We start from the raw sequence: 25,231 nt of genomic DNA on the forward strand, positions 1-25,231 counted from the left end.
CTTTATATGGTATTGCTGTAGGTGGACTTACCCAGAATAATGGTTGGCTTTAACAATCAGAGCCTTACATCTTTGTCTAGAGAAGAAGTCTTCCTAAAATATATTTTTTCAGCTATTTGTCAAGCTTTACATTTTGGGAAGAAAGCTTGTACACTTTGTTTCCTAAGGTTTGGTAAGCACTCTTTTGCGTGAATGTTCTCTTGTATGTATTTTCACTTTTCTGCAAATGTATATATATTATAACTCATATACTGAGTTTAGTAAGTTTACTTGGGAACATACAGTTTCTCCATTTTTCATAGTTAATGTTCGGATTGTCACTTCAGTTCCCCAGACCACTGCCCTAATGAGTTAGCAATCAGTTCTTAGAGCAGCTGTGCCTTTTGGCAGTATCGTTTGAAGCTGGAGATAGATCCCTTCACTCCTTCTCCCGCATCCCCCAGTGAGCTCTCATATGGGGAAAGGGCAGGCTCATCCAAGTGTAATGGTTTCTGGAACTGTTACACAAAACCAGGAAGAGGCAAATTTGTAGAAAGGCAAGTAAACCCTGTAGGATGCTTGGCAAATAGGTGAAGACGTGGCAAATAGGTGAAAACCCTTTTTGTTTTCTCTTTCAACATGACTGTAGACGATTTGTTTATTTCTCACTAGTGAAAAGTAATCTGTCCGTAAGAAATGTGCCTTTCTGAACAGACCAAAGTGATTCTGGTGCAGTGAATGAAGTCATCCTAACACAGGTCAGTTCCTGCACGTAAGGGACATGTGTTACAGCAAACCCTGTGGAGAGAATTCATGTATAAATATGGAGATTGTTTCCTGTTAGAAGTACAGCAGAGAAGTGTAATAAGCATGATAAGCAAGAAATATAATAAATTATACTGTTCTGATTCAGTTGGCTCTTTTTCCTTTGAACTGAATTTTAAGTTCATATATATTTTCAAAGGAATACAAGAGCACTGGCTCAGGTTTTAGCAACAGTCTGTATGTTGAACTCGGCATTTTCCTAGAAAAAGTTGGAACATGGTAAAAAAACAAACCTTGTTTTTCATTAGACCAGTCAAAGACAGTCATGAGCTACCAGCATGAATTTTTGATTTGGTGTAGTAGCCTTTTGAAGTTAGTGGAGTTGTAACAAAAAAAAAAAGTGATTTTTTTTTTGAGACTTAAATATTTACTTTACAGTGTTTAATGGCTACAATATATGATATACTGTATTGAAATGCTAAACTATCAAATGACCATTGAAGAGCAGACTTAAAGATCCTTTACTAAAGCTCATGCCTCCATGCTTTTCTTCAAAACGAAATGTAATCGCTATAGAGAATTGTTACTAAGAGAAAGTAATTAAATAAATCTCCCCTGCATCTAGTAATATGGAATTATTGAACTCTGGAAGAAAGCTGGCATACTGTGATGGTTTAACTTGTTTCTAGTAGGGATAGCTTCATATTTCCATCTCTCTGTTGCAGCCTGATAAACAAAGTGATGATTGGTGGGAACTGTTGGCAGGAGGGGAGTATGTCACCTTCAAATTGATACCTGGATATGAAAATTACATACCTGGAACACTGAAATTTTAGTTTTAGGATTTGTGTGAAATGAGGGCAGAAGTTTTATTGTGTAGTGATTGAAAAGGTCAACTGAAAATTGTTTTTATTTGTAACTTCTAAAAGTATGTGAATCATCTCATATCTTTATATGGTTAAGAATAATTCCCTCTTAAGAAAATTGTTTTGTTTTAAATGGAGCATGAAGTATTTGAGATCTAGACTTGGGTAATAGTTCCAGTTACAAGGCATAGCCTGAGAAGCAGAACTAAAAATAGTTTAACAGTTGTTAAAGAAAAGCTAGAAATTCTACTCAAGGTCATCGTATTTGCACTTGTGAAGTGTGCCATTGAATACCAAATAGTTCTAAAACGAATAGGTTTTTCTTTTTCTTTTTTTTTTTCCTCCTCTCGGTATGTTAAATAAAATCATAAAAACTTCTATAAACTTAGGCCTGAGAAAGGACCAAGGCAAGGCAGGGAGAATTCTCTGAATAAGAACACCTGATCTTTGACGGTCTGTCCTAATAATTAAGTCTTCTGATCACTGTACCATTACTCAATCACTCTCTGGTTCTACCTTCGTTGTAATTGGAACATATTAGCTTAGAATCATAGTCTCAATTTTTAATAGAATTTTTTTTTTTTAATCTGTCTGGCACATGACTGAGTTGAAGTTATTTTTTGGCAAGAACTCTGCGAACCACATGGCTCTGCTTCCAAATCAGTATCTAGGTCCTGTCACCTACGCTTTATCATGCTTGTGATTGATCCAAATTCAAACGTAGCAAGAAATTGTTATGGGTTCAGAAGTTTTCCAAGTTTACTGTAATACTGTTAGGCATTTTAGAAAAACCACTACTGTTGGTCATGTACTTTGTGAACAGTACAGAATGTTTCTGGGTTTGAACTTTAAGATGTGTGCCAAAATATCTAAAAATAAAGGAATCCAGTAGGTTCTTGCATTGCCCTCTCCTCAAATGAGTGAACATTATTTAACTGTGCCATATTTTTAATAGGGCTGTGAAACACATAAAAGTTGTAACTAAATTTATTTTCTTTGCATCTAATCTTTCTTCTTGGATCAGATGTGGTCCTTCCAGTCTAAACTGTAAATTATACTTAGAAAAAAAGCACTATATATATGTATATTATAATTTTAATGTCCCTACATTGAACTAGTTTCTGGCTAGAAAAAGGGTGGTGTAGTCTAATTAGAGGTTGCAATCCAATTCTTATCTAGCTGTTGAATAGTTGATGAGACTAGAACACGTGCATTTTTAAAATTAAGAACGTATTTCCTCATCTGTTCTTGAATCTCTTGTGTGCATAAGAGACATGATCTCAGTACTCCCTCTTCTCCCCTAGCCTTGAAAAGCATCCCAGTGTTCAGTGCTTTTCTAGCTGTTAGATTGTCATGGAAAGTATTATAGAAATTGATGCCGTTTTCTCAAAAATGTCAATATTGAAAATTAACAAAACATCTGGATACAGTGCAGAATTTTCTTGTGTTGGGAGACAGAAATAAGATATTAGGAAATTCAGCATGGTCTTTAAAAAAAACCCAACCCAACAAACACACACTCCTCTCCCCAAACCAACCAGCCAACCAATAAAACCCATACCCTCCCCCCCCTCCAAGAAAGATGGGTGGGAGAGGCATCCTTCATGAAATATGAAGAAATACTTCATTTCTTTCCTTTTGTAACTTTTGAAGAATGTACGTCTCCTCAGCCTTCTCAATTTTCCAAATGGCAGGCCACATTCCTTACAAGCCAGGCATCATGTGCGTTCTATAATGTTGGATGTACCGGAGTGGTATGTTCAGAGAATTTGACTTACTGATAAGAAATCATTCCTTTCTATTTTTACTTCCTGTCTACATCTGGACATTTCCCGTAAAGCCAGCTTGCATAGTGTCACCCTTTCCTCTCCTAGTAAACAGTGTGTTTATGGTATGTTCTGATTTCTTGTGTTTCTAATACGATGACATTCGTGATATGCTCCTTTGTAACTTCAGGCTCTACCTTAGCATCCAGATGACTGGCATAATCAGGAGTAGCTAGTGATAGCAATCTCCTGATGAAATTGCACTTTTCAGTAATCAGTGGAACCTTTTCTCAGGGAGAAAATGTTACATCTAGGTGTCGACTGTTGTAAAATGTGACAAAACCAAAATGCATTTCATTTATGAGCTGGTGAATTTTTTGTGCTGAACTTTGTCCCACATGTGTTTGTTTTCTTCTATATATGTTAAAGGGAGCAATGGCCTTCCAATTCTCATCTCTTGTGGAAGTAACTGCCACTGGAAAATCCAAACTGTATGAAGCCAGTGTGACACCAAATTCTTTGCTCTTCAGATTTTGCAGAAAACTTTTGTGTACTGTTATGGCATTTAATTAAAATTCATGGTTGGTGGTGAGGAGAAAGCAGAGGGGGAAAGTGCAGGAAAAGTAAATATCTTCTTGATCTCTTTCATTAGTAGTTAGACCTATCTGTCTTGACCATAACTCTCTAGAATGAACACATGTAAGCAAAATGTCAAAGTGCTACAGGGTTTATATTCAGAAAGGTGGGGGTTTCAGCAAGTTGCAAGGAGTATTGCTTTAACATTTTCAGTTAAAAAAAAAAAAAGCTGACCAGAAAATTGATGGTTTGCCATAAGTAATTTTATTTTCTCCTCCAAAATATTTGTATTTTAACAGTGAACAGAGTATCTGCCAAGCACGAGCTGCTGTAATGGTCTACGACGATGCCAATAAGAAATGGGTACCAGCTGGTGGATCAACTGGATTCAGCAGAGTTCATATATATCATCACACAGGCAACAACACATTCAGAGTAGTGGGCAGGAAGATTCAGGATCATCAGGTAAGGAAATCTCTGAAAATTCGGAATGTTAAGAAATAGATCTTCAGCAAAATTATGGGACCAGTAAATAATAAATGGTTTTTTTTTTAACGAAGGAGCAAAACTGTATTATTGCTTTTTCCCCATGAACTAAGCACTTTACATACCTCCAAGGCAACAGTCCTTTTACCATTCCTTCCTACAGATATCTGTCTACAAAGGCTAGTGGTGTACACAGAAGTCATCTGGTTGTTTTTAAGGCAAAGTAGCAACCTAAAAGCTTTTCTTCCCTGCTCTGTGCTGTCAGCTGCAGTCTGCGTAGACACCAGCAGTTGTCTTCTGGCTCTTCCTGTCTTATCAAAATTTGGATGCATGATGTCTCATTTCCCCTGATCACTTTGACCAAAAAGCTCTCTGATATTTGGTAATGCTTTGAGAGACTGAGAAGGGAGTAATAAGGATTATATCTTAATTTCCTTGTAGAAGTTACTGGATCGGGATTACGCGGCAAATTTAGCATTGTGTCTTGAAATATGCTCTGCCATGTGATACTTATGATGGGGTTAAAAATCTAATCTTTTATTTGAGGAAGGCTTCTTATATTTGTTTCCCTTTCTCCCAGCATTTCATAGAATCGTTTTGGTCTGTTCTTGGTCATTTATCACACACCTGAAGCATAGACTGATAATCTCCCATGTGATTTGTCACTAAACACTTATTCCAAGTAATAAATGGTTTCTGGGCATTCATCTGAGAACAAACGTGGGGTTTTTTCCTCCCATTATTCAGCGAAAAAGGTGAGAGTGATCCAGTTATCGAAGTGCAATGGGATCCTCTTAGTGGATGGCTTGTAGTAAATGGTTGTACTACCAGCTCGAATTTATCATCTTTTGTGTGAGCCATGATGATCTTGCAAAATGATACCTTGTGATGCATCGTTGAAGTTCACATGAACTGCTGCTGAAAGCCCTGCAGGCCAAGGGGTGCAGCAGCCTCAGAGAGAAGGTGATAACTTGGGTAAAAAAAATTGTAACAAATACTCTGTGAAATTCATGGAAAACTGAGTTTCTGAATTCCAAGTGCATATTCACATCAAGTAGTCTGCTGCTGAAAGGCTGAAGTGTTGATGTTACTACATTGCTGTTACGAAACATCGCGGCATCTTTTGAAGTGAGAACACTTAAGCTACAAAAGTTGATACAAAATATCTCATTAGTCCCCTTGTGTATTCTCATCACTGATTACATACAGCCTTGGAATTAAAATTGAAATGGTTATGTGCTTCAGCATTGTGGTCTTTCAGATTGTGGGTCTTGAATTAACCCATGTGGTTAAGGAATAAAATCTACACAAAGCTGAAACTTGTGATGAAACAGCAATTTTAAAGAGAAGTAATTTTTTTTTTTTTTTTTTAATGATTGTAGGTGGTAATAAATTGTGCCATTCCGAAAGGGCTGAAGTACAATCAGGCTACACAGACCTTCCACCAGTGGCGTGATGCCAGGCAGGTGTACGGTCTGAATTTTGGCAGCAAAGAAGATGCCAATGTCTTTGCAAGTGCCATGATGCATGCCTTAGAAGTATTAAATTCACAGGAAGCTGGTAAGAATCTCTTAAGTATTTTTTTTCTAAGATTGTTCAAATACAGAAATGGAAAAACATTCAATGATTATGCGGGAAAGTCAATAAATCTTGTGTCTAATCTGGATTCAGCCTCTAGGCATTTTAATTATTTGGGTGTTTTGTCTGACTAATTACTGCTTCTTAACAGTGTTTCTCAACTGCACTGCCATCCCTCTAAATGCAATTCCTAGCAAGTAAATCAATTTTCATATTATCTATTACCTATAAAAACTGCTGGGTTTGCCTTTTTTTTTTTCTTTAAGGAAGCAAAACCAAAAGACCTGACCAAGAAAGATGTACTCTGTAATTAAAATAGTTTTCAGGATTTCTAGAGTCATCCACTGTTCTTATGGTGTGTCAGTATCCTTGCTTCTCATTGATTACTGATTTATTATAAAAATAAGAGGTTTTTTCCTCCAAACTTTGGAATTCAGGTCATCCTCTTTGGCAGTTCTTACCATAAAAGAGTTTTCTAGCTTGAAGACTTTAAATCCAGAGGTAACCTTCAGATGAGCACATAAAATTTAGACAACAGGTCTGTCATTTTGTCTGTTTGAGGCCTGGGGTGACATAGGGTGTAAAACATTGGTGGAAAAATTAGTTGCTTTCAGTCTTCAGGTGATATCTGTAACATATTCTAGGTAGGCTCTACAGCAAATTGATCAGTATAACACTGTGATACACACACAGGGAGTTTTTCTTTTAAAAGACTAAGAGTCCTTTGTGTTCTTGTAACCAAATAGAATTCTTTTGTCCTCATTAAACTTTAAAGATTGCCCATGTAACAAGAGATAGTTCTTCTGTACCAGTTTTCTTTCTCGTGTCTAGGAGAGACTGTAGATAACTTTACTAGGGCTCTCTCAACTACAGCAAAAAAGGTGACTTTATCAAGTTGCTCTTTATTCTGGTAGTTGTTTCAAGACTTACCTTTTGAAACTAAGCTATCTAGACCACGGATGATACATTCTGCAATGCTTACACTGTTATGCAACATACGAGGCCAAAATAGAAATGGTAGCTAGAGTTATAGGGTTTCTTTTTGCCTGCTAAAATAATCCAGTTGTGATTCCCATTCTCCTACCCTCAGCAGGCATGACAGTGCTCGCTTTTTGGTCAGCGTGTCTTCATGGATTATTGTAATTTGTCTAATCCTAATTCTCTTGCTGTCTTATGCAAAATATATGTGGGCTAACAGCTGCATTGTTATATTTTTTCAGTAGCAGAAGTTTTACTGAACTAAGGTGCCACTTCAGCTGGAGCTTGTCTGCTTCATTCTATTTAAAACCAGTTAATCTCTGATGATTGGTTGTTTTATTTTCAGGCAAATTTTGAAATGAGAGTTGAGTATGACTGTAGTATCACAGCCCAGATGCTGGCTACAGTGCTGTCATCTACTGGTTCATTCTTGACAGTTTTGAGATGTAGCTCTGACAAGGACATGAATTAAGTTCTGTAATTATGTCTGAAAGTGACTGATTGTAACCTTTAAGTTTTCCGAATTGTAAGGTAGTCACTTTGTTTCTCCTTGTGATTTGACTTGGTAGCAGCAGTAGGTACAAGTCAAAATGCATTAATTAGCTGCATCACAAGCTAATGATGGGCACAGGAGATAGCTGTTCTTCCCTAGCCCCTGTCAGCCAAAAAGAACCGTAGTTGTTTAAGATTAGCTTTTTCTGTCACTGACACGTAGGTGCTCTTAAGCTTCCATCAAGATGAAATAAAACCAAAGCTTAACATTATCAGCATGAGTTTCAGCAGATGTCTGAAGATGAGTAGTTCAGCACTGCTGCTTTTTAAAAAAAATCCTAACTATGCATATAGGATTTCTCTGTAAGCCTTGTAACATTGTAACATTTCCAGAGAATATTTAAAGATAATGTTCATAATGTATCTGTGTTAGAATACTGTCATCAAGTGTTCCTAAGTTTTATCAGCTGGGAGGTTTATCTTATATGTATGATCTACATATGTTAATATGTATGATCTACATATTTTCTGATCTCTATCAGTGTAAGAATTAAAAAAGATCAAGTATCTTTCTAAACGTGCCTGCTTCAGTATTGGAAATGGGATACTGAGTAGCTTGCAGTTTAGGATCAAGCTAATTGGACTCCTTGCTCAAAGTTTAATGCATTTCTTCTCTCTATAGTTGATATAATTTCCTAAAAGTGCAGCTAGAAATTAATCCTTGCTGTTAATTTTTCCCCCTCAGCATCTCTGAAATAGCTGAATATTTACTTAGATGGGTCACTGGCTCTGAGGCTTTCATATTAGCTCTACATTTTAGAAAATGGATTGCAACTTCCCTTCTTTTATAAACAAATTAGCCTATTTTTTGGAAAGGTGTTGAGAGAGTATATGTTATAAAAGTAAAGTTGTAAATATGTGAAGATCAATGCATAATATATTGATGGTTTTGTTTCTTTCAATTATCTGCTAGGATTTTAAAGACTTATAACACATGCAGTTGGTATTATGAAGATACTGCTTCAAAATCTGTACTTAAAGAATTGAAAAATCTGTACTTGAAGAGGACATCTTGTCTCTAATATTTTAAATAAATTGCTGTATTTTCTAGCGTATGAAATATAGCATATAGAGCTTCCAACTCAAGTAAAATAAATGCTATATAGGTAACTTTCCTTTTCCTGTTGAATTGCTTACAGTCAGAGTTTGATTCTTGCAGTATCCTTATTTTCTGCTGTGTTTTCTCACTTTGGCGATTTCTTTTATTAGCTTGGTTATTCCATGTTGTATTTTATTCATAAAAGGAAAGCACTTTTAATGTTAGCTGAGCATACTATTCAGAAATTCATAAAGTGTAGATGAATTTTAAATTTTATGCAAGGGTTCACAGAAATCTAAATGACTTCTGAGGAATATTAAAGATTGTGCTGTGTACATCCTTTTAGTTTGCAAGTCAGCTGTTGGGTATGGCTCTCTCGCTCTTTTTAAAATAAAATTAAATCACGGTCTCCTCCTCTTGCATATATTTGAAAAATGTCATTGATCTTTGCTTGCAGTTGGCATCCTCAGCTGTTCTGCTGGCTGCTGGCGAAATTGGAGGTTGCTTAATTTAGGATCTCCCTCTAGTGGATCTGCCGAAGCCGAGGTGAAGGCACTGGGTGCCCTGTACCACTGAGCTCGCAGGGAGGGGCTTTTCCTAGTTCTGATGAGTTCAGAATGCAGAGTGAAAGTCTCTGAAGTTAAAGGCTTTACTGCAGCTGTCAGTTTTCTTCTAAGAAAACACTACAGGTTTGTCTCAAAGGGCTCCGAAGCAGTGGCTGCCTTGGCAGTGAAACTGTCTGAAATATTCTGCAGGTCTAGGTTTTTTTCCTTCCCGCTGATTTTCAGGGCTGATCATATGAACATCCTGACTTATATGCTTGAACTCTGCTTATTTTATTTTATGTAAAAATCAAAGTGTTTTAACTCTGCTCTGGTTTGAATAATTGCATTAGCTAGTAGCTGTTCAACCAGACACTATTTTCCTGCTGGCTAGTTGAGCAGATTGAAGGCCACCTGCAAATTCAGCAGAGAAAGACAACAACACAGGACTTTATTTTCTCCTGGAATTTTAAGGTAGACTACTAATACTACAGGTTCTTGCCTCATACTATTTAGAAGTTGCATTAAAACTGAACTAAGATTTCTTTCTGTCACTCATTTGGGAAGATTTTGAAAGACTTACTTATTTCATTAAATGATTGTTTGGAATTACACCTTCATCAAATGACAAGTGTGTGCTGTCAGTTTAAGAGGTCATTTGAAGAGGATTTTTAAGACTGTGTGCAATGAGTTCAGATATTCAGTTATCAGTCTTGTCTAAAGCTGATGGCTCTGTGAAAGTTTTGCATTTAATTACAAAGAAAATATTCATATCTGCATTAAGTAGAGCTCAGTGTTGCAGTCAAAGTGGCACTGGAATGAGTAAACTGTCAATGAAGGGAAATTAGATGGCTGGGAAAATTCTGTGTGTGAGACAATGGATTATTTCTTTGAAGGAATAAGGGCAAGTGCTCTGGGAGATGGGAGGAACAAAGGAGTATCATACTCGGTTTTGCTGCAGAAGTACCTACTAGTTCAGCTGGAATTGGTGTTGCTTTATGTGGCATCTCTCTTCAATCTCAGGAAAGCCTTGCTAAGGGAATAAGAAACGAAAGATGAGATTTATATATGTGTAATTTGCATTTGAGGAGGTACTTTGAGTTGTTTGTTGCAGAAGATGAAAGCGTCGGAAGAAGAACTGAAGGATGTCATACAACCGTAAATAAGCCTGTTCTAATTCTTATTACATATACCTAAGGTTCATGATGCTTTTTGTACTAATCTTTAGCAGTTATATATTGATTCTTGAAAAGATTTTGGGGTGTTCTGGATATAAAGGCAAGGGGGGGAATGGCTTCAGTGATGCTGTTGTAGTACTGCCTTAGATTGCAGTTTAATTCATAGGAAAATGGGGAGGAGAAAAAAGAAACAGTTTTTGTGTTTCCAGGGTCTCATTATTTTGTTCATCTAATCTTGGGGAAAAAATCTCCTGTGGTTCACGTTCTTTGAATTTCTCTTGAATTATTAACTCTAGAAGTTAGGTTGTCCAGTTATTAAATTAAAAAAACTTTTATGGGGTAAAGATGCATGCTTTTTCCATGACTGTATCTGCAGTCCTTTTTCTTATAGCAGAGATAGTTAATTAAATCCTTGCTGATAGGGGAATGCACTTATATCGTGGATTGAATAATTTAATATCTCTGGGAAATGCAAACAGAACCAAAAACTGAGGTTTCCTAATTGGAATATATTGAAAGACAATGGAAGACTGAAATGAGAAAAACATATGCGGAGCTCGCGGGGGGATCTCAGATGCTTCTCTTCGTACTGTTTTGGTTCATGTCATGCTAAAACTTGTTTAGAGAAAAGAGAAATTCTACAGCAGTGAAGTAATTAGGCTATACCTGTACTCTAAGCCAGCCTCTGGAGCAGGCTGTCAGCACTCCCTGTAAGAAAGAGAGTAACGTGATGATATTATTACCTGTGTTGTCAGAAGTTGGATAATATCTCCATTTTTGCTAGCAAGATTTTTCCTTTCCTTTTATATGTGGGATTGATTAAAGAAAAAATTTTGGTAGTTTCTAGATTTTTACAATAGCTAATCCTGATTTAACTAATCCTAATTTGTATGCCAAAATATTGACCAAGAGGAAGTTTTAACTATTTATTGGACAAAGTACTTCCTTTTCATTTTAATTGCAGTTAAGATTATTGAAAGCATCATCAGTGTTGGTTGTGGTATTTAGAAGTGAAGAGAGAGTTGCTAAGTTTTATGAACTCTTAAGGGTTGCCTGTATGGTGTTTCTGATTTCCATGGTTCTTCAGAATTAGTGGTGTATCACTTAAGCATTTAATTTTTTTTTTTTAGGTGAACAAAGAATTTAATTAAAACTTGGTAGTTGGTCTAAACTGTATGGCAAATATAAATAGAAGTATATTAATTTGTGGATAAAGTTTTATTTAATAAATATTGGGGAATGTCAATATATTTTACTCTTGAGAGTTCATATTGTTGTCTTAAACATATTCCCAGTAGAAGTTGTAGATAGATTAAATCTGCCTTTTGGGAACAGGATGTTTTCATAAAAATCATGAACATAGTTGTGGAAATACAGCTTTGTTAGGCTCATTTCTGTGGTATTATACAGCAGTAGCAACAGTCATCACCTATAACATTGCTATTTAAACAAATTTTGTCAGAACGGGGTGGTGGGGAAATAGTAAATATTCCACAGTAGATGGTACTGATATATTTTATTTCAATAATTGCTATTGTAAGTTTGTGATACTGTAGCTTCTTTAAGCAACCATAGTTCTCTACTGCTGAAGCTTTGTCTCCCCCTGTATGAAAGGATGGCAGAGGGAAACTGGAAGCCTCCTGAAGGTCGCCCAGCACACTGGTGCTGAGCCAAGCCTGGCACCCCGGTTATCAGCACCTGGTTTCCAAGGCACTGCCAGCACTGATAGGAGGCTCTGCTGGCATTGATAGGAGGCTTAACTCTACTTAAATTCAAATGTATTTTAATGAATATTTTTGTTATTCTTGCTGCCTTTTATTATCTTGATCAGGTAAAAGTACTTGTGGAGTGAAATGGAAAGTATTTCCCTTAAGTATAGAGTGATGACTAAATTAACTCAGCTGAAGGTACTTACAAAATGGTAACAGCGTAAGAGGAAGGAGGTATTTGAAGGAAAGGGAAGTCTCAGCTGAAAGATGATTCACCCAAATAGAAGTACTGGAGAACAGTTTTGTCACTTGTTAATGCCCTAGTTTTTGGCCATCATAGTCTTGCATATAAATCCATAACACAAGTCCACGTCTTGAGGAGTGGTGTGCCTTTGTTTCTGCTGGAGGCTGGTTAGCAAGTCTCCCCAGACTTTGTTCTGTCATGTCCTAGAGCAGGACAGGCTCTGAATGGGAGGAGAAGGAGCTAGGGACAAGTAAAAGAAGGTACTTCACCATAATTGTGCTTAGTACTCCCTGCATAGATCTCTGAAAAGCCTGCTTTCCGTTTATTCAGAAAACATTTAAGCATTTAGTAGAACACTTTTTTCTGTTATAAGTTCTCATATTCTAAAACAGAAGTACATCTTAGTGGCTGTGGCTTTGAACTCTTGCCTGTGGTCTTAGCTTAGTAGGTGTACTCAACCTGTCCTTAATGAAAATTGTCTCTGAAGATTACAGTTAGTCAGTACAGTTATGTTTAAATTATATACATGTATAAATAAACTTGCTGTTCACTTTCAGTCTTTGAAAAGACTTTGAAAAGTCAAGTCATATTTTGATTTGGTTATCAGACTGTATAATTGGAATGTGACTTAGTTTTGGCACTAACATGCTGAGAAAGGAAAGAGTGGAAACTTAGTTACTGAGTTGTTTATATAAACTTTCTCTGGGGAGAAAGTAGAGATCTTCACCTCAAACTAAAATTCTCATGTGTGATAGTTGACCAGCTTTACTGGATCTATTAAAAAATTAGAGTTTTTTTCTCTTAATGCTCTACTCTGAACAGTACAGTAATTGGAGGAATGAGGTTTTTTGTGTGTGTTTGCTTTCTTGAACTCTAGGACATGTGGGGTTCTGAGAGAGATTTCACGTGATCTGACTGTCAGCAGTCCCCACAAAAACCATTTCCCCCATCCTTATGTTACCTAAGCCTGTCCAGCCAAATGAAAATACACATTGTAGCTCGTTGTATAACTTGTAATACATGTATTGTGCCAATCTTGAACAGCAGATAAATGGGGTTTTTTAGGGCTATAGAAACCTTATGTCCTCAATGTCAGCCAGGTGCTATGTCAACACTGATAATATAATGTAGGTGACATTAAAAGAAGGGGGATAGAGTGTGGTGTGAAACTCCAAAACAGACACAATGTAATTGAAAGACTGGAGGAATGGAGGAACCCAAAGGCATGGAGGGAGGAGAAACCACCTGTTTCCATCTCCAGTTTGCTAATTATGCCTCTGTGGGGTCGTGCAACGGAAATTGGTTCGGCTTTCGAATGGAGGTAGAGGTAAGATGTCAGTTAGGACTGAAAATGAAGTTAAGGAGTTTGATAAACTACAGCTCTGGTTGTGGTTTAAAAGGGTGGTGTTGGGGATGCCTAATTTGGTTAAAGCAGCCCCCAGCAGCCTGTTGTTCTCTGAGCTACGCCAGCGCCAGCATAATTGTCTGTGTGACTACATGAAGAACCAAAACTGGCTGTGATCTAGCTGGTAAAAATGCTTCATGCAGGCTTTTTTTCCCCGAGTTTTTAAAGATTTTTAGACTTCCCGTCCATCTCTCACCATGTGGTTGCCTGAACTGTCATAGAGGAAGGGTGATGTGATGCAAAGGTGAGAATAAGCTGAAAAACAGAAAGCGCTGAAACTGGAATGGCTGCTGAACAAATTAGTATGAAATTATATCCTCTGTCTGTCAGAGTGTGCTGCGGAGTGCACCATCTGTGCTTTCTTTAGAAAAAGAAAGATGTTAGGTTTTCCTTAAAACTCAGAATGAATAGACTATTCAGCCTCATCTCTTACTTGGCTTGTACTGGTTTCTGAAGATTAAGTGATCCTGTAGAAAGATCAGACTTTTTTTCCAGGCAGTATCTGTGAGATTTTCTCTTGGGGCTTGATTTTTCTGAAGTATCTTGAAGTGTTCAAAAGCCTCTGAGAAAACTTATTTAAGCTAGCTACTGCTTATTTAATATACCACCTACCCCACTACTCAGACAAAGAAGTGATGGTCTTTGCTTGCTGTAATAAATTTTCTCAGATAAAATGTACTTTGCAACCTGGTATGTGCCTTTAACTTGCCACTGTCCATTTACATGGTAGTTGTTAAAAATCAGTGCTTGCGCAGAGAATTTTGATGAGAAAACTGGCCAAATGACTTGGTAGCTAAACTTTTCTTTCTCGAAAGCCTTTGGTATACTCAAATTGCATTTCCTTACAGCAAAAAATTGTACGAAATACTTACAAACCAAGTAACCACCAAGTTAATTGTCAGCAGGTGATTGTGTTCTGCTCTCTTGCATATACAGCTATGAAGGAAGGACATCACTGGAGTAGGTTGGCCAAGTCAACTCTAACTTGGCTTGCTGATGATTGCCTTCTGCAGAATTGACAATATGGTTTTCTGGCAGACAGAGCTCTGGAACAAAGTTTGAGGCTACAAGAACAGGTTTTCTCACGGCTAGGTTGGTTGGAATAGCCAGTGCAAGTGAAGCTCGATGGTTGGTTTCTGGAGGGGTTGGCTAAAAAGAGAGTGGGAGCACACTAGTAGAAAGGTTGTAGAGTGGTGGTCCATGTTGAGCTACTGCATCATGATAATACCTTGTTCAAAACCCCCCTGTTAAATACTCTTAAGGATTAAATGGGTGAAAGCTTGAACTTCTCATTTCTGCTGTACTTTCAGTGCAGTAAATGGTTGGTAAATGTCCATAGTATGACTATTTCTTTTTATTTCTGTTCTTTGTTGTTAATTTTTAGGTCAATGTGTTTCATACTCAGAAATACGAAGGGAGTTTCATCATATGTCTGATACTTAGTGTTACTTGCAGTTTACACCTCAGACTGTGAACCTTGACTTACTCCAAGCATTCTCTTAGACGTGGCAAGCAGTAGTGGTGTATATGGATTGTGTCTACTTGTAAAAGTCCATGAAAGGCTGCAGCATGGTGCAGGCAGCAAATAGCCCGGCTGCCTGGGAGCTGCAGTCATGGTTTTATGGGCCTTAAAGCCTTCCACCTGTCCCACAGGGGAGATGAGAGCAGGACGTGTGTCTTATGGAAGTTTTAAAGCTGAAAAGTTTTCCAGATGAGCAGTATAACAGATGTTTCTACTTAGTGATAATTTAATTATTGATTATCACTGCAGTTTAATATTTTGCATTAAAAATAGTATAGATTTATATCTGTGGTTATCTCTTGGAGATACTCGAAGCAAAAATAATACATCAAAGGCAGCATCACGTCATTAGGTACATGCTGAAAAGAACAAATCAGGAAGATACCACCTCTATAGTGCAATTTCTGCTTTTATCTTCCAGAAGTAAGTTCCTACATTACTTTTTGACTGTAGGATACACAGATAATGTACACTTTTATAATTTTCAGGATTAATTGTCTTTATGATCACAGTGGACACGATACTATGCTGTTCTGAGTAAATGAACCTTTTTGTATAGCCTTTAAACAGGGCACTTGTTTGACTGTCCTAGATGTGTCAGTGTATCACACATGGTCTTTTCATGGGTTTGGATGACTTTCACAAGTTCAGATGGGAAACAAATTCTACATTTTGGTATTTGATATAGGGGAGATCTCATTACAACTCCATCACTGTAACTAGTTTGGTGGATTCTCAGCAAGAAATTACTGTTTTGCTTTGGGATGTTTTCAGAATTTGACACATTTTAATCTTTTTTAATTTTGCTTGCTTATAAATTCCATAATCTTAAGTATAGCTACAGCCTAAATAATTTACTGGTTTAGTGCCCGTTTTTACAGAAATAATGCATTCTTGATTCCCTGTATTCCATTCCACACTTTGTAATTCTTCACATCTGTTAATTCTTTGTAAATAATTCTGTGCTGTAAATAGACTTGAGAAAGATGAAAAAGTCATTTCATTTCTAAATATACATATTTCATTTCTAAATGTACATATACAGTTATTTGAAAGTTGTATGATTCAGAATTGCCCATCAGTAAAAACTGAAGATGAATTTGCATGTCCTTCTCTTTTGCGTCTCGTGTGCTTAGCAGAATTCACAGTTTGTACATTGGTGATGTGCCTCTGTTCCTTTGGACCCAGTACTTACCTATCTAAAAAAGAAAGTCTTTGATCCAAGTTGATGAGCTAAAATCTGAGTAAATTTTGGTGTGACCTGTAGAAACATACTTTATCTTCCTTCTCTCAATGTGGTGATAAGGTTCTGATGTTTTTTCTCTCCTGTTCTTTTTTTTTTTTCCTTTTTTGTTTTCCTCTTCCCCTTTTCCAGTGTTCTATTTAGGTGAGTGTTTTAATTTTTTGAGCCCTTCCTGTTCCTCCAAGAGTATTTGTTCATTGTTTTAAGAAAATCTCAGACTTGGAGTGCTTTTCAAAGCTTTTGTCAAATTCCATCATATATAAAATCTGTTTTGCATTTCTGTGAAACCTTTCCATCCATGTGAAATAAATTCATTCTGTAAATGCGTAAGGTAACATTTGTTGCAGCTTTTATTTGCTAAATTATGTTTTTGAGCTTGTTTGGCTTAAAAGGCAAAAGTGAACAGTTCCTTAAGTCATGTGGTGGCTGGCCTTTTTCCTTGATTATGTGCTTTTTTGCATGGTAAAAATTCAAACCATTTTTATGGTCTGTCTTCACTTTTAGGTCCTACGTTGCCTCGACAGAATTCACAGCTTCCCTCTCAAGTGCAAAATGGTCCATCACAAGAAGAATTGGAAATCCAGAGAAGGTACAGTATTAAAAGTAAACAGATGTTAAATTCAAGAAAGTGATACCTCCTAAAGATGAGAAATTAAATGTCAAGGACTTAGAATTACTCTCTTGCATTAGGGCAGCATTTGTATGCGTGTGGTTTTCCTTAGTGCAGCTCGGCCATGTAAAAACTTTGATTGTAGCTGATCCCTTGTTCGTGCTCTCCACCCATTCAAACAATGCAACTGCTATTGGCCTGTCAGGAAAGAGCTGAAGATCAGAGGGGAAGCCTTGGGAGGTTTCACTGCTGTCATTTTCAACCAGACTAATTAATTTTGCAGTGACTGTTGTGTCTTCAGTTTTTGACACACGCTTGTAAGGAAGAAAGCAGCAAGCAAAGAAGGAAGTTTTAACCTTTAGAAGCAGAGAATTGAATCATCACAAATGACAGCTTTTCTTCCTGAACGTGGATGCAGTAGATCAGAACATTCTATTGGAAATCTTGTTTGCCTTCATCTGTATTACTTAGCAAAGAAACCTTCCTTTTCTACTTCTAGTGTATAAATTTATGTTGCCTTTAGTTGTTTAAGTTTCAGCTGTAGCAGTGCTGGTTGTATCTGTGCTGCCTTCAGCGAGTAGTCTGTGTTCCCCTGACCAGCTGGCACTTCTCCAAGCTAAGCTGTTCCCTGCAATGTGAAGCCACTGTACCCTGTCCTATGCCCTGTGGGATGTTTTTCAGACCCATAGCATTTTTAACATACGGATTCTTTCTGTTCCTTTTAAAAATTGCTATGTATCAATGATGTGCCCAAGTTCTAGGAAACTCTGTAGTTGCCAGATTCCCTCATTTGTTTTGTGGCAATAATGCTGTAGATTTTAGTGTGTGAGATATGGGTATATGAAATGGCAAAGTCTTGTAGGACAGTGCTGTTAGACTGGTTAAAGGAAAACAGCAAGACCTTGGGCTGTCTCAAGCATACTGCCTGTGATGCAATCCTGGATTGTTTTACCATCAAAATACTCCCAGGAGATTAGCTGTTCCCTTCCTGAAGGGATGCTGGGAGACATTTAGGTCACATGCAGTACAGATGCAGGGAACAAGATCCTTGAATAAATGGGAGGTGGTCCAGACTGATGGTGTAAAAGCACCTAATAGCTTTCTGTGGTAACTGGAAAAATGCTTAGACATGTTTGGGTCTAATTGGCACTAAAGTTTTTTCTGTGTTGATATTTGGCACTTAGTTTGTTTATGAAACGGTGAGCAGAACCAGATTGCTAATTTGGGAATAATTCATATTACAGGTTTGATAAACTAGTAACTGAAACATATTGAACAAAGTTTGGACATCAAAATTGGTCATACTTGTCTGTCTTTTTTCTGCTGTATGTTCTTATTCTGAGCTGGGATCACTTTATCTGAAAGTTACCTTGTTTAAAAACAAATAGCAAGAAGCTCATTACAAATTCGTCTGTTTGATGTACTTATGTACAAGTTTGCTGTCATAGTAAAGGTCTTTTATGTCACTTCTTTTGACAGACTTTTAAAAAGCTTTTTTTCTTTAGATTTTTTTCTGTTCTATATTAGTGGCTTTTAGTATTTTTATTTCTTGTCTGTTCCTTTAGAAGGCTGTATTAACTGAAATTTCTAATACTGAAATATTTTTCAGAGTAGCATTGTAGATAGGCATCTCTTCAGGAAAAAGTGCTGCCCTATATTAAGAGCTCTGCAAGTCTCTCGAAATTTTTGGTATATAAAGGACATATTATCAGATGGCATTCTTACGGCTTCATTTCTCATTTGATCAGCGTGCTCTAATTGTTTTCATCTAATGTAATGTCCTCTTTGAAGTCTGGTCCTGGTTTTGATTTGTTTTTTCCCTAAAAGAGGATGGAGCTCTGGAGTGTTTACTCATGCTGCCAGCCAGATTGTCTGTGGAAAGACTATTGGCGTTGTGTCATTAAGCTTTAGGAGAACATGTAATTTTGTTAAAACATTTCACAAGTGCTTCTTCAGTCTTGTTACTGCTGTATCTACATGGTTTTAATGAAGGTCAATTAACTCTAAGCTCGAACTTCTCTTCTGTAGTAACTGTCTTTCAGCTTTCAGACTGTAAGAACTTACTCCCATAATGCAGAGAGTAGTAAATAGTTGGGAAAAAAAGGTTTAGGTATGTACTACTTGTGACATATTTATGAGTGACATTTCCAATCTCAGTAAAGGGTAAAGGCAGTGTGGGCAGAATTGAATCCTGTGGGGAGCACTAAGGCTACAGGGAATGTAAGAAATGGGAATAAATGTTACTGCGTAGGAAGGAACATGGGGTTTGTGACGGATCAAGAGAAAGGCAGGCTTTGCTAAGTCTATGGCTTGTGAAATATGTATCTGTTGGATGAAGGTTTTCTTTAAAATGTGGCTTGATAATAGTTGTCTTTAAGTGCTGTTCTCATATCCCTGCCCTTAGGTGTACCTGGATTTAGTAGTGTTTAACTGACTACCATGTTGAGTGCAGGAAAATATTTTTTGAAATTATTCTAAGCTGGAGAAAAACATCTGCTTGCGTGAAAATTAAAGTTGGAAAAGGGACCCTGTGGAGGTCTAGTCCAACCCTCTGCTCAAAGCAGGACTAATTTCAAAGTTAAATTATGTGGCTTTTAGCTTCAGGGTTTTCCTAGGCAGAAATAGAAACATTTCTTCAGAAGTATTTTGCCAAAGGACTGACCAGTGAAGAGTGGCATAATGAAGAGAGCTCTTCAACAGATCTGATGTTTTTTTTCCTTTGCTTTTGTAACCAGTGTTCAAGAATCTTGGGGAAATTGGGAACTGAATTAGATCATTCCCAGCAAAAGTGTATTATTTTGCTTCAAAGAATCTTTTCTATTTTAGAAAGGATTTAGATGCCTTACATTTTAAGTAGAAGTGCTAAAATAGTAATATTACTTTGCTTATTTTGCTGCAGAGCTTCTTACTTGGATGCTTGTATTGCTTACTGTGCACTGAGACAATTTCTAAAGCTACAAGGACCAGATGTACAATTGAAAACACCGAGGGTTTTATGAAGCCAAGATTACACATGAGGTGTAATGAAATAATTTTGTCTGGTGAATTGTAACCTTTGTTACTCTCTTTTAAGAAACCTTAACACATGACTTATGCTTTCCCTTTCAGGGAGTACTTGAAGTTAACTGTAATTTTCCTGAACTTGCACTCACTCAACTACAGTAATAACAAGCTTTAAAACACTCCAGCTTCTATTTTTAATCCTCAGAACTGAAGGGATATTTTGTTATATGGGTTGTTTTACATTTTGTCGGCCTGGTAGTCAGGCAGTGTTTGTGAATTCCACCGACTGATAATGAGCCAAGTTGAGTTGACATATGTATTTGTTAATAACTTCAGAGTTACTTAATGTCAAACACCATTTTAAAATATAAGATTAGTTCATGGCATGCTTGTGTGTGCTACTCGTGCATGTAAATTTACCTTCTCTTCAGACATGGTAAATATATTGTCAGGAATATGAGTCATTGGGTTGGTATCTAATATGACACTTGGGAATTTAATGAGTTAATGTTTATAAATAACTTCAAAATCATCACCGCTTCATAAATAAAGAGACCAAGAACACCAGAAACAGAGGAACTGTAGAGATAGTAAGGAATAATGAAGGTATACAAGCCTCCTGTCGTCCTTCAGGGACGTAATGGACCAAGACTTGACCGAATTCTTTCGTAAGTACTCAAAAATGTTAGAAGCTTGCAAAATGCAACAGCAGAATATCGGGGGGGAGGTTGTAATCATTAAATACTTCAGATTTGGTTACAATTTTAGTTTGTTTTGTGGATTGGGTCGACCATGTTAAAGAAAAATTGGTGTGTGACTGCTAGAAAATAGTGTTGATATGGTGTGGTGTTTTCATAACATCTTGTGAAAGGCTTCTTAGTTTTAGATAGTGCAAGTTCAGAGGCTGTCAAGGGTAGCAATTTCTTATTTACCAATAGACCCAAAGGAAAGATATTTATTTTACAGATTTAAAATGTTTTTTTCTGAGACTTTGCTAATTTTAATTTTTTAACTATGGTAAAAGAATTCTCCCCCTCCTTGTAATTTAGTAATTATTACATAGGTAATTTGAAAACATGTTTTGAAAACATGGACATGGTGAAAGAAAAAACCTGCATCCCACAATTCAGTAGTAATATAGCTATAGTAATTTGAAGAATGAAAGCTTGCCCATCACTTTCTGTCCCTGATAGCCTGGTTTCTACTGATTTCCCACAGCCTGTAACCTTTTCCTACTTAGTGGCCAGATGTAGTGTTTCCAGTTTTCCTTTGCTTTTGAAATTGTAACCATTTATCCAACAGCTTATTTCAGGAAGTAGGATTTCTTTAAAAGGCATACAGATTGATTAGATTATAACTGACCAGTCAGTTCTAATCTGAAATGAATAGATACAGTAGTTGGATTTTTGGTTCAGGATTTTCAGAGTGGTCAGTAGAATACAGTCATATGATTGTATTGTGTGCTGTGCGTGTTACAAAATCTGCATGAAGTTTGCACCCCAGAGACATGGTTTACATGGAATTGTGTACTAGGACAAGAGACAAAAGGAGACCAAAGCAAGACCCATCAGCTGGTTTTGTTTGTCGTCATAAAGGGTTAATTTTTTCTTTTCTTGCCCTCAAGAGTTTCTTGAGAACAGGGTTGAGTTTTGGTATAATAATGACTATTTTCCTTTCTTTTTTTTTTTTTTATAAGATGTGTCATTTTCTTTCCATTCGTAGTATGGTTTTCCTTAGTTTTGTCAAGTCTAGTTTTCAGAGACTTAAAAGGCTTTTGAGGAGAGGTGTAATGGGTGCTGTCTGGTTACAGCACTGCATAACTATACATGCTGGGTAACGTTAGTCTGTTTAGCAGGCTGAGAAGAGCACTCTTCCATTAAGCAGTCTTTTGACTCCGTTGACAAAGTTGCTATGAAATCTTACGCTTTTTGAAAAATTTTCAGTTCTATGGGGTTTTTTTCCTATTTAATGCGAAATGTGTAATTTGGGTTAGAAACTGGTCTATATTTTTCCAGATTTTTAGTTATTGTGGTTCCCTTTTATGAAATTGTGTTCCAGATGTACTCACTGGAGTATACCACTGAGAGAGATTTGCCAGTACAAGTAGATTTTTCTACTACTGAGATTCTTATTTGTTTTTCTAAAATTGTATGTACACAGGTGTCTTCCTGCAGTCTGGCTTCTGCCAGGAAAGTTCAAGTGTTCTGTTAGTTTAGATGATATATTGAAAAAATCAAGGTGAAGGAAACTGGACTTAATGAGCTTTGATCCAAGAGTATTAATAGATCCCTTTGTGTATTAAAATTCCTGTATCTAATAAAATGTTGTTGTATCTCTATGTCTTTACAGTGGTGGCTGGCTACTAGTTTTTGCTTGACTGATAAAAGCTAGTTCTTAGTACTTGCAGCTAATGCATTTTGAGCTTATAGCATAAAAGCTTCTTGTTAAACCTTAAATCCCTTTAGATCAAGGAAATAAAAGCCTGTTAGTTTGACTTTGGTCCCAGATATGACATAGGATACTAAACTGGACGCAGATAACATTTTCTTTTGCAAAAGCAGAAAGGCTGTTCCTGGGCTTTAGTAAAGCATTTAACAGATACCAAGAGGGAATTTCTTAGTTAATGTGGAAGAGAAAAGGATTGCTGTGGACGTGTGCGGAGCATAAAAACAGGCATCAGTGGGACCAGGAATAATCAAATTTGTTCTGATGTTTTGGTGAACAAAGCAAGTCCTTGATGCTGTTGTGAAAGAGAGCAGGAGTTGGATGATCAAAATGGAATGAGAAATAGTTCATAGTAGGTGTTCTGGTTTTGGAGGGGGAAACCACCAATCTGTAGACCCTACCAGTGTATGGAGAAAATCGAACTGACAGTGGAAGTGTTACATGCAATGGTGATTAATCAGGAGAAAGCTACCTGAACACTGGAAGTAGCTATAATGACCTAGTTTTTGCTTAGTGTTTCAAAATCATGATACATATAGTCAGTCAAATGCCTTTATAATTTTGCATTAAATTGTGTAAAGTGTTCTTTGATACAAATTAAAAACAAAACAGAATCAAAAAAATCCCAGACCCAAAACCCCCATAATTTGAAACAGTCTCACCTCTCACTGCTGTTTAAAGAACCGAAGGCCCACACCACTGTTCACACTGGCAGTAATTATCAGTTTCAGAGCATATGCATAAACTCATTTGACAAACCCTGGCCTTCAACAGTCAGACTATGCAGATCTTCTAAGTTTCTGTTTCCTGCTCATTGTATCAAGGTGACTAGATCTTGTCTGAGTTTCTCTTACATGATGTGCATTATGCTCAGGTAGAAGCTGTAGGGGCTGTCTAGCACTTGAAAAAAAAATAAAGCTAGCTTGGTAAGAGTTTTAGAGCATATAGCAAGAGTTCAGTTTGTAAAGTGAAGTTTGTGCAACTGAGATTGCTTAGGAAGATGCAAAGAGGTGAAATATTGATCACTTCTGCTGAGGTTATGTTATTGGTGCATCAGTGTACTTTTTATTCATGAAGATTCTCAGTCTCTGTGGACTCTGCCTGTGTTTGATGTCCACACATATTGCATATTTCCAAGATTTAGGCTGTATTTTCTCTCTGTAAATAAATTACGAAGTTCAGGGGGTGGTGTGTGTTCATTCCATGGTACATAACGTGTAGGCCTTAAGATACATATTCAGAAGGTTTGCGTGACCATACAGGAGAGTGAGCTCTGTGGTAAATGCTGAACTTTGGAGTGATGAATAAATATTTAATATTAACGATGGAAGAGCAAATTTAATGTTAGGACTCTGTTTTCATTATTCAGATAAGTTCCTACAAATTTGAAGGGCCATAACAGACACACTTTTCCTTTCCTGAACTTGTGCAGAAGATGATCAGGGGATTAAACCATTAAAAATCAAACTAGCAGCTAGGTTCAAAATAACGTGTTAAAATGCCTTTTCTTTGTGTTTTTTTTCCCCCCCCTATAAATGCTTTTAACAGTGTTAAAGTAGCTTGGCTCTATCTACTTAAATTGATGTCCAGAGAGTGCATAGGGTGCTGTGCAATAACAAGGTAGCTGCTCTTCTGCAGAGAACAAAGTGCTTCAGATGGAGCTGAGGTCACCCTGCATCTGGTGCTGGTGCCTCGAGCTCAGCCACGCATTGTGTAGCCTGTTTGCAGCCAGCTGCTCTGTTTGTGGCAGTGACTCAGTGGTGGGAGGAGGAGAGCCATCATGTGAGATGTATTCTAGCAAGTAGTGACTGTTGGATGAGATAATGCTATCTGTGCCCACATGCTGGGGCTTCCAGCATTTTAGAATAAAACTCAAAACTTACTGTCTTGTTTATTGCTCCGTAGACTGAGGCGAGGTTAGAGGAGCTGGTGTAAGAGCTTGGAGCAGCCTTGAAAGCCTGGATATTCTGAGACTCCAGTTTGAACAACTCAATTGGTTTGGATTGATTAATCTAGGTTTAATTATAGCTGTGGTTGTACACTTTAACATAGTAGTTATTCCTAGATTCCTTGTTTGTGTTGGGTTATAAAACTTGAAAATAAACATAGTGAAGCACAGAATGAAAGATGTATACACTGCTGAATGCTTTCATATAATCACATTTGGTTTCTTATACAGAATGCAATGTTTTAAGCTAGCAGTAGTGTTGCCTTTTGAGTGTTATCCTTTTGTCTCTCTTCTGCCATACCATACTTGTTTGAGAATAAGTAAAAACACAAGCAAGAAACTACTTTTTGAAAAAAAACAAAAACAAAACCACCATGTGGGTGGGTTTTTTAGCCTGAAAATCTCCCCTCAATTTTATGATTTTTTTATTCCACGTTGTTTTTTTAAATGACTCAAATGATGATTTTTGGTGTCCTCTTTTAATACCACAATCTTATTAGTGCTTTTTTCCTCCCCCATCCTTCTTATTGTTGTTGTATCTTTAGGCAGACAAAACAGGGATAGTATTCTTATTGATCTTTCTGAGGGATTTGATGCCCTGCTTTGACATCAAGTTTTTCAGCCAAGAAAGAGTGGAATATGAAATTGGTGTGTACATAAATGATGACTAACAGCTGTCAAACACTATGTATTATCTGCCTGCAGCTGACCTCTTCACTCAATGCAGCAATTACTTCAATCAGGTCTGTTCCTCAAGATATTTTGTTTTCTGCAGGCTTTGCCTTGGGTCTTTGTTT

At 37.0% G+C, this 25,231-nt stretch overlaps 1 protein-coding gene across 6 annotated transcripts in view; it reads left to right on the plus strand.

The window, feature by feature from the left end:
* ENAH (enabled homolog (Drosophila)) overlaps positions 1-25,231 on the plus strand; it is a 90,227-nt gene that overhangs the window by 38,507 nt on the left and 26,489 nt on the right. For 3 of the 6 annotated variants that reach the window (XM_017812886.1, XM_017812889.1, XM_017812888.1), the window contains exons 2-4: positions 4,252-4,417; positions 5,821-5,998; positions 16,933-17,017. In XM_017812886.1, coding sequence (XP_017668375.1) covers positions 4,252-4,417; positions 5,821-5,998; positions 16,933-17,017 — 429 coding nt within the window. Of the gene's footprint in view, positions 1-4,251; positions 4,418-5,820; positions 5,999-16,560; positions 16,573-16,932; positions 17,018-20,607; positions 20,710-25,231 lie in introns of those variants that run through there. The other 3 variants (XM_017812884.1, XM_017812885.1, XM_017812887.1) reach the window with 2 other exon arrangements.

The sequence above is a fragment of the Lepidothrix coronata genome, unplaced genomic scaffold, assembly GCF_001604755.1.
Source record: "Lepidothrix coronata isolate B3197 unplaced genomic scaffold, Lepidothrix_coronata-1.0 Scaffold38, whole genome shotgun sequence".
Lineage (NCBI taxonomy): Eukaryota > Metazoa > Chordata > Aves > Passeriformes > Pipridae > Lepidothrix > Lepidothrix coronata.